At 40.5% G+C, this 10474-nt stretch overlaps 1 protein-coding gene across 1 annotated transcript; it reads right to left on the bottom strand.

Annotated features, from left to right (window-relative positions):
• Nucleotides 1-1487: 1487 nt before the first annotated feature.
• LOC104596917 (plant cysteine oxidase 2-like) lies at nucleotides 1488-5872 on the bottom strand. Its single transcript, XM_010258237.3, has 5 exons — nucleotides 5366-5872; nucleotides 3987-4105; nucleotides 3725-3884; nucleotides 2142-2360; nucleotides 1488-1816 (listed from the first exon to the last, which is right to left on the bottom strand). The coding sequence occupies exons 1-5, from the start codon at nucleotides 5589-5591 to the stop codon at nucleotides 1692-1694; spliced, it is 849 nt and encodes a 282-aa protein (XP_010256539.1). The 5' UTR covers nucleotides 5592-5872; the 3' UTR covers nucleotides 1488-1691.
• Between the last annotated feature and the right edge of the window lie 4602 nt (nucleotides 5873-10474).

Below are 10474 nucleotides of genomic sequence, written 5' to 3'. Positions count from 1 at the left end.
GTTGTGCCTACCACTGGGGGAAGTGGGACGCTCACTTGCGTGGTGCTCGGTGATGCGGGCAGTGATGGGACTCCGGACGCTGTGAGCGAAATAGTGAACTGGCCAATGCACACCGTAGGAGCTTGAGGGAAGGTTGATTGTTACGCTTGCCCCCCGGTGATGTTCATCTCGACACTTTTTCCGGTGTGGCTGGAGAATGCCATTGAGGTTGAGACTAAGTTTGAAACTGTAAAGAGATAGGGATGACCTTTCGATCGTTTCCCACAGACGGTGCCAATTGATGGTGCGCGATCTGGCTACTCCTAGTTGGAGGGCGATCCGAACTCCAAATGGGCGACGAGCTGGATCAATCTGCAAAACAATGGATCCGAGAACCTGGGATAGTTAACCCGACGAGGTCACTTCGATGCTTAAGTCAATACTTATGCTGTGAATGCGAGCTGAATGCTTGAGAGCCTGAGTGCTAGTGAGTAAAATAATCATGCATACATTTGCCTTGAGATTTCAAGTCTTTATTTACTAGAGCAATTGTGGGCCTTACGAAGGAGCTCTGGGATCTCCGGGCTGTGGAGATAAGGTTGGTTCCGTTTTTGAAGGAGAGCAGTATGTTGATAAGGTTTATTGTCTACCTCCGATTCAGGTGGAACTGGGATGAATTCTTATCGTGATCTCAATAAATTCGGGATCTGTTGGCTCATCGTGACCTCAAGAGATTCGGGATCTATTGAAGAGGCCTTTAGAGTCGGTTATGTGACATTTCGGCTCATTAGCTCGGAGCTAGAACTTCGATTCTTTAGTCCCAAACTGGATTGGGTGTCGAAGTGACTCTACACCGAGGTGGATTTTAGGCCAAAGTGGCTAAATGCCCAAACTCTAAATGTTGCGAACCGGGCTTGCCTGAGTGAGTTGTCATCCTTCGATTAAATTGTGCCTATTGTCCCCTTTTAGCTAAATCGTGTCAAATCACCCTTCATCAATCGGATACCAACCACCACGGTCAAAGTGCCAATTGACAAAATACTTCAAGGGTCCCACATAATTTCTTAGGCTGCATTATCAAAAACCGATAGAGTGTAGTTATTATCAACGTAAAATTATACTTTGATTCAGTTTTGCATTCATTTGAATGGAGTGTAATTTTACATCGATAATAGATGTAAAACTTCATCACCTGTAAAATTTTACACTCCCACCCACCCATCACTATTTTCAAAAGAGCAAGGGTGACTTTCTGGTTCATTATAAAACATCATCTGATTCCAAACGCATCTTTTACAATTCTCTTTCGCTCAACTTTCTAATTTTCTTATTTTCTGTCAAAGCCAAACACATCTTAAGACCTTCCACACCTGCGCTTCGGCTTCGCCTCCTTATCATGCGCTTTCCATCTAGAATTCCTCGTAGTCGTATAAGAGGTTTCCAAAATCAAATTCCTTTGAAGGCCCATTATTAATAAAAAGAAAAACACGATGACAAAACAGATCACATTAATGACAAGAAAGATCAAATTGCACCCTTTTTTTTTCCTTCTTTTTGTTTATGTACATAAGCTACAGATAGAGAAGAGAGAAAGAGAACCCCTTGCTTCTAAACAGAGCCCTTACTTCCCGGGGAATCCGAGAAAATACTTGCACCAACGATTGGCAACTTCTAAGAGCAAATTATAAAGATTAAGAAAAAAAGATGTATAATCAATTCTCCACAATTCTTGGGCCTCTATACATTGCTCCCACAACCAAAAGGTTCTCTGGGTTCTCTATCTCTTCAAGCCATGCATATCCCTCCCTCTCCTCCTCAGGCACCAATCTTTCGTCACCTGAAAATCACATAATACCCCTCTTAAGCTATAGGAAAACGTTACGGAAATCCTCTGAGATTGCTCTACTTGTCTTATGGATGTGATGCATAAAGGTACTCAATCAATACACCATACGTCCTCAATTTTATTTAGGTTATTTATTAAATGAGATCAGTTCTGGGTTCAGTCATTCAGTTATTCCCAGAATCCGTCTCTACCTTACCATTTTTATCCTTGAATCAAACAGAAAACCTCCCTAGATCCAAGATTTCTTTTTCCTTCGTATTAAATAACATTGTTGGATCACAAACAGTGCAGCTCCAAAAATCAAGCAACAAGATACCTGAAAAGCTGGCGTACGGGAAGTCGTGGTAATATGTGCAAGGTCGGCCTTCAGAGTCAGAATACGGTGGACCCAGCACATCTAGTACAGCACAGGATGTTAATGCTGTGAAACAGTGCATGTTTCCTCCATCAGCAGGATAGAGTATGGAGGTGTTGCATGGGGCAGTGAAATCCGAATCAGTCTTGATCTTTGCCAACCGAATCCCATGGGGCTGAACTGCAACCATTAACAAAGGCAAGGGGTCAGTAGAGGCTTTTCAAAGGATTAGGAGGAGAGGAAAGATACAAAGATCCAAGCAACCACCAAATTTGAGGGAGATGAAAGGTAAACGAGAAGGAAATTACAACCAATAGACTTGGAACCTGTGTTAAACGCTACCAGAACAAACACATGATTGCCTCTAACCTAACGAAAAAAACCAATAGGCACTGAAAGCAAAAAAAAATAATAATAATAATTGAACCAACCCTGCAAGTCAAAACATCCATCTCAAACATAAACATATGATATTGGAGACAACTGGATAGACCAAAACCATTTGATGCATTATTATTTAGGCATCAGAGATAGTGGAAGGTCCACAAGACTATGTTGAACAGTAAGGATAACCCAACCAAGTCTATCATTGACTAAAGACACAAACAGCTAGTCCAGACTTCCACATGCAACAGGAGTGCAGCACAAAGTAGGAACAATTGACCAGTGACCACCCTCTCCCCCCACTTTCAAAATAAATAGCTGGGAACTTCTTTCATTTCAATTTGTTTCTTCCCCCAATACAATAATAAGTCTTCTGTCCAATTCAATGGCAGAGATTTTATCCGTGCTCCAAGCACATCTTATTTCAAAGTGCCCCTTGCAGTCAATATCCTGCAATTGCTTCCAAACCAAAAGTACCTTTTGGGGCCAAGAAACCCTCATGGTAGGCCAAGTGGTCTGCAGGACGTACTAGCTACTTTAGACACATCCGTGCACATCTCAACAGTATCTTTGTATACTAACATTTAATCAGGCAACACAACTGTAGTAATTGACTAATTGTCACAAGTGGGTAAAAATGTCTAAATAGCTCTCTCTTCATAACCAGTTTACTGCTTTAGTGTATATCATCCTCATTTTTAAAGCAAGCCAGTTTCTTTTACCTTTACTCCTCTGTTCCTCATGAAGGCAAGAATAGTTGGGGTATCCTGCACCTATATAATCACTACAAGATAATACATATCATAATTCAATCTCCGTGGTTCCCTCTAGATGTGAATTCTAAAAAAAAAAAAGAAAAAGCAAACAAAAAAAAATGGATAACAAGAACTTTTCACAACTTGGAGCTTTAAAAAAATTCCCCCATCCACAGCCACCAATATGAAAGGTTGCACTCATATCAGTCAACTATCAAAGGTAAGCATAGGATTTTCATTTAAGTTTCAAAATAAAGAGAAAAAGGCAGTTAAAAAACATAAGCAATAGAAAGATAGCAAACGGGCCATTAGCAGAGAGCATATGAAATTATGAACAGTCTCAAGGTAACCAATCAAAATTACAAAAAAAAAAAAAGAATCCAAGGTGAACTTGAGAAAACTTACTGTGTGAGTTGAGATTCTGGTTTGTGGCATGGGGCAAGTCGGTTGCCCAGTCAAACGATTTGATGTGCATGGATCCAAAGAGTAGCTTGCTGAAAACAGTCATTCCCGGATGATTATGTAGTGGAATGATAGCAGACGGAGGCAAGCAGAATATCCCAATCTGCAAGCACCCAAGTAATAGACTTCAGAGAAGCAATTAACACTGATTAACTTCCAACGCAACTAGTAGTCAATCTTCAAGGCCCCAGAAAATCTGACATACCGAAAATCTACTGCATTCATAGAGGTGTAGGTATGTGATTGGAGGGATGCCTTCAGGCTCATTTGCCCTAAAGTATGGCATATCTGGACTCAGACCAACATCCGCCGGTTGCATGTGATCTACAAAAAGACATGAAAAGTTATTCACATAAGCATCAAGCTCTAATCAGAAAAGTACGTAAGCAAGATGGAAATTTCTAGAAGTCCACTTCTTCAAGATATGGAGAGCAGACAATTACTTAATATATGTATTACTTAGATGTAGGATTTAATTAATGAACTTATTTACGCATACATGTTTAGCATAGAAAAGCGTGGAGACCAGCACATGATGGCCAATTAGCAGCCAAGAGAACGTTTTCACTTTTTAGATGCCTTGTTAAGAAAACGAAAGGAATCTCAAGAAGGATATTCGCAGAGATGAAGAAAATTATAATGAGAATACATTATATAGCATCTGTATAGCCTCTAAAGGGAGGTTCGATTAAACCGGCCCAAAAGGAAACAAATCAAACACAACCCAATAAAAGAAAACCCATGTAACAAATAACAGCCAAGCAACAAAAGTTCCACAAAAAGTTATAACCATACAAAAGATGAACAGCTTACTGGTGCGTTGATTTAATAGGGCATTCGTAAGCTGAAAAAATAAAAAAAGAAAATTTTTGCTAGAAAAATATGAGAGAGAGAATATAAGCAGCATTGTAAAATCTCGGGCTGACAAGCGTGAGAAGCGGGTTTCAGACTAAAAAGAAAATATCGAAGGTTAAGTCACACCCCTCCCAAAAATAAAAATAAAATAAACTGGATACTCGGGACCAAAGTAATGGCCGTAAAGAAGCAATCAGCATATCCCACCCAAAGAGCAAACGTGAGCTGACCTCTTGCGTTCCTCTGTTTCTTGAGTCTTGTTTCCTTTTACTGCCAATGAAGCTCATGACAGCATGAATGAAAATGATACTAGAAACCCAAGAACAAGGCAACCTAAGAAATGGGGTGGTCATATCAAAATCCTACCTTCGAGCATTAATCAGAGGAGAGGAACAAGAGAAAAGAGATTACCAAATCCAGCTAAGAGAAGGCGCGAATGTAAAATCAGTGATTCATAGTCAAGCAAATAAGAAAACCCAATTCTCAAGGCAGCATATCAGCAGTTTCCATTCCGAGAAAGAATACATACAATGTCATTGGAACATCAATGGGTTTTCGTTAAGTTAATCAAGAAAACTTAAATATAATTGAATTCCTAATTCTAAGACATAACCGAACAGGAAGAGTAAAAAAGGAAAGCAGGCAATATTCGAATAGGAAGTCAGAAGGCCAGAACCACTAAAAGTGTTCAACGACGGACCCGGAACGCAGAGAAAGGGAAGCACGTACCGAGAACCGACCGCAGTCGTTCGACATCCCTACGAGACGGAACAGTCCCAGCACCACCCCTGGCAAACACTTCCGTGCACGTCCAGAAGAGCTCCTGAACGACGTTCGGCATCGATTTCTTGCGCCTCCGGTTCTTCTTGGGTTTGCTGCTGTTGTTGTTCCGCTCCTCAGGTAATTCCCGAAATTCCTGCTCTTTACGATCTCTCAGGTTCGTTTCAATCCTCATTTAAATCAAAAGAACCCAGGGAGCCAGAAGGATAGCCACAATAACGCAGGAAATCCGAGATGGGTATCCGATGATACCCAATAAAATGCAGGATAAAGAGGCGGGTATCGACGAGCGAGGACAATCAAAAATTGTCCAAGAGAGACTCTAATAGTGGTTGTACAGAGAGAAAAGAGTAGAGATGCTGTGATATTTTTAGGTTAGTTTAATAATTTTGGTTACTGTTGGGGTGTTGGGGGGGAGAGAGAGGAAACAGAGGGGGGGTGGGGCTGGATTTCCCTGTAGAAAGCAAAGGCGAATGGGGGTATAAAAGGAGACACGTTAGGGTTTTGACGAAATATTATTTGTTTTGGGAATGAAAACCAGGGGCCATGATATAACTTTCCGGTGGGCTATTCAAACAGCGGATTTTTATCCACCCCCCCTACAAAAAGGAGAGGTTGCATGTGGACCGGATCCACCTTCTATACGTAATACAAGCCAGAATTCCAAATAACAATTACTTAACCCACTATACCCGTGTATCATATCATATCTTATTATAAATGTACTTACCACTAGTTTATTAACAATTTCTTTTATTTTTTATTTTTCCTTTTTCAAAGAATAATTACCATACTGGTTGTTTGGTGAATGAATTTCTTTTTTGATATACATAGTACACATTACAGGAAAATCGGAGGTGGGGCAGAGCAGGGTACACATGAGATTTATTGACCATACCATGGAGAGTTTGTAGTTTTGCAATTTCATATCTGCTTTTTATTTAGATGGGTCAAGTGATCATATCTACGGGGTGATTTGTGGGTTTGATCTTCTTCCTCCCATTTGGATGGACCAAATGAAAAAACTTTGGCTGTTTGAATAAAACAGTTTGGACTTTAGACTATTCAGTCCTTTATTTATCTTTTTAATTAAAAAAAAAAGAAAATCATCATTATAATTACTTTTTTACCCCCACATCCATGCTAACGTGTCACACACATGAGGCTCTAAAGTCAAACAGCCAAAGTTTGCTTTATCTACAACTAAGGTCATCACATTGAATTAGTAATAAAATAAGTAAAATGGCATCAACCAAAATATTTATAGAAACACATGATTAATGTTGTTAAGAACTTTTCTGATTATCAGATGAGGATCTAATTGTCATTTTCTTGTTTAACTGTATCTATCGTCAAATTCAAGCGCCCATAGTTATGGCAGTGCCAAAATGGATTGACAAAACAGGATTCATGTAAACAATCCATTATCCAATATTCTTGGGGCTAAGATTAGATGATGGTGCAAGTTACATTTTGAGGAATACTAGTAAATAAAGAGTTGTATGCAACCCTTGGTTCTGTCGGCCTTAAAAAATTTTGTCGTCGTGTTATATTAAGTATGCATTTATGTCTATGTTAAGCGGGTGAAAAGCAATATCTTATGAAAACCCTCAGGTTGATCTCCTTCAACTAAATAAAAAATAATAATAATAATAATCAATCGCGCATCATATTACCACCCCAGTATAACTGAAATATTTTTAAATTCAAAGCTTTCCACTTGTGCGTTGAATGAAGAACCACTTTAGGCTAAAGAATTGATTATCACAGATCACAAAGGATTCCACTGTTTAGGTTATTTTGTCTTCATGAGTTGAAAATGACTTGCACAATTGCTTCCTTCTTAACATTTCAAAATGACTCGCAAGTTACCATTGCTTTATCCAAGTTTTCATGAAAAAAGAATATCTAAATGCGCTTATCACTTCTTAAAGCTTATATATGTGACGTATAAAGTGAACCTGATGAGGGGAAATTTGGCCCGACCTCACGATCGCCCGACACGTGGCAGAGACAAGCAGCTCGGGACAGTAGAGCGCCTGAAGCGAACATCGGAAACAAGTCCAAGCTCACTACCAAGCCCGAACTCCAGACCGCTATACTGAGTCCGAGCTCCCTTTTAAGAGCGAGCTCCCTGTTAAGGGTCCGAGCTCCCTAAGTAAGAACCCGAGCTCCCTACTAGGAGCCCGAGCTCCCTGTTAAGAGCGAGCTCCCTGTTAAGGGTCCGAGCTCCCAAAGAACCCGAGCTCCCTAAAGTCCGAGCTCCCTATTAAGAGCAAGCTCCCTACTGGGAGTCCGAGCTCCCTATTAAGAGCGAGCTCCCTGTTAAGGGTCCGAGCTCCCTATTAAGAGCAAGCTCCCTACTGGGAGTCCGAGCTCCCTATTAAGAGCGAGCTCCCTACTGAGAACCCGAGCTCCCTGCAAGGAGCACGAGCTATACTGGGCCCCAAGCCTCACAAAGCTGACCCGAGCTGGCCCATGGCAGCTCGGAACACTCCAAACCGAACTCAAGACACCTCGCTCGCCACTCCAACACTTCACTTCCGAAACACCAGGCCGACCAAACGTACCCGACACCAAGGACGTCTGTATCCAAGGGCGACGCGCCTGACTGATTTTGGATCTGACGCCTGACAGCCGCATTTCAAACGGCTTCCTACTACTGCCACCTGCAACCGTCGTCACTAGCCACAGAGACGGCTCCGACAAAAGGAACAGTGGCGGTTCTGCCCGGCCAGAGGAAATGACATCCGAATTGGCAGGAGTTTAGAAGTAATCATGCCCGACCTGACGGAAGCCTGGAAGTGAGTGTGCGAGGTGGTTATAAAAGGCTTCTACCCCCCAGGAACGAGGTATGCTAACTTTCGCGCTATCTGGTTTATCTTGCCTTTAAAGGATTCTAACTTGAGCTTCGGAGCCCTTACGCCGGGTTCTCCCCGGAGCTTCTCTTCTCTTTCCGTTTCAGGTCCCTGTTACTCAGTTCAGAGGCAAGATCATTGACAGCTAAGACCGGCCAGATTGGCACCATCAGAACCCATGTCATTTTAGTTTTAAATATCATCTAAAACCCGCAATACTGCCTCCTAAAATGGAGAAAACCTGAAGTTGAAACCCACTTTCAACATTATCTATATTATATAAAGTGGATAATTGCTTTGAGTTCGGTGAATGTATAGTACATACATAAAGCCATTGATTAGGGCTTCCAAGTGTATGGTTAATTAACCCTTAGTTGCATACATGTATAGTACATACATAAAGCCATTGATTAGGGCTTCCAAGTGTTGGTATGCAGGTTCAGATTAATCACTTTATGTGGATAAAAACGCCAAATGTTAGAATTATACTTAACAGGGGCAGAGCCAAGAAATTTTTACAAGGGTGTCAACCTAAATGAATAATGGATGAACCCATAGGGAAGAGGGGGGGCAACCATTGAGGTAGAGAGTGGGGGGAGGGGAAAATTTATATAGAAAGTGGAAATTTTCTGAACTATAGGGCAGGCCGTGGCTCCCCTGGTTCCGCCCCTGATACCTAGTCTGCCCCTCTCTTGACTTCCAAATAGCTCAGACCAACATGGGTTATAGCTTTTTTATGCAATGGACAAACATAGTGAAATCATTTCAATCTAAATGGTTTCAAATGCCCCATATGCAGGGGCGGAGCCAGAAATTTTTTTTTGGCGAGGGCAAAACCTATGCGGATTGAGAAGGGGAGCAGAATAAATGTGGATGGCCATTGAGGGCAACCATTGGGACGGGGAGTGGGGAAGGGAAAAAATATACATGGAATGATGAAATAGTGGAGATTTCTGGACCATAGGAGGCGTAACTCCACTGGCTCTGTCCCTACCCATCTGTTGTTCATTTTAAAGTGAATTAATTCTAACTTAGTTCTTAAATTCAAATCAGCATTCTCGCAGCAAAACAGTTCATATCAGATTGTTTATTCTAAAGTCCATTTATGTTTATATTTTAGAGACAATTAAATTGTAGTAATTAAAGTTTTCAAAAAAAAATGTCAAAAATATTACTAATGCCATAAACTAACAATAACTAGGTTTAAGAAAAAAAAAAGTAATACAAAGGGTCACATGAAATCACATGATACAGAAAAAGCTTATAACCAATCAACTTATATCATAAAAGTAATAACCTATCAGATGATATTCATCAAATCTCAATATTGGGGTGGTAGGGGAGAGAGGGTCTTATTGATCACAGCTCTTCCAGTATTATGTTTTTCTTGCATCATAGATTTAACCAGCTATAATAGCAGTGATACAGTTAATAACTGTTATTTTTTAATGAAAATATTTATAGGGTTCACTATGATGTTGGAAATATATAATACGAGAAAAACTTATGACCAATATAATCAACGGATATCATAAAAGTAATAATCAATCAAATGGGTTTCATCAAAATTCATTGAGGGGTTTGCTTGGTCAGAACCATTCGGATATCATGTATTTCCAGAATCATAAACATGTAAATTGAGGATTTCATGCAATGATGCTAGGAATTGTGCCAAAACAAGCTAAACATGATTGTTTAGTTAATTTCAACCCGTATCATTGTCCAATACATAGAATCTTGGCCATGGACATTGAAATGCTAGGGTTTGACACGTGGCCTACTTCTAGTAAGAGTTGTAGCAATTGTCATGGAAACCATGAATAATTAACTTGAAGCATAAGTAATGACTCATGAATGAATATTGAAAACGAATACTGTTCCGGAAACCCATATATAGCATAGCAGGAATACATTGGCCATCAATACATAATTAAGAGAGCGCAGGACACTTTAGGTTGGTAGGTAAATATATTAATGGAGGGTGTTTTGGTAAAATAGAGATCCCAGATATTTGTGTTTTCTATTATTTGTACAATCGCACGAGAAATGTCACTCTGCTCGGAATTCCTTTGACTTTGAAAATTCGAATTAGCCAATTAGACACAGCACTTCAAGGTGGTGATGGCACAAAGTTTGTGACAACGACCAAGAGTCACCGGCGGCGCCGGTTTGGGGAATTCATGGGCCCACCATTGAATGT

This window comes from Nelumbo nucifera, chromosome 3 (assembly GCF_055504915.1).
Source record: "Nelumbo nucifera cultivar China Antique chromosome 3, China Antique-T2T, whole genome shotgun sequence".
Classification (NCBI taxonomy): Eukaryota; Viridiplantae; Streptophyta; class Magnoliopsida; order Proteales; family Nelumbonaceae; genus Nelumbo; species Nelumbo nucifera.
Note: the sequence above shows the minus strand (reverse complement) of the source record. Positions and strands in the feature narration are given on the sequence as shown.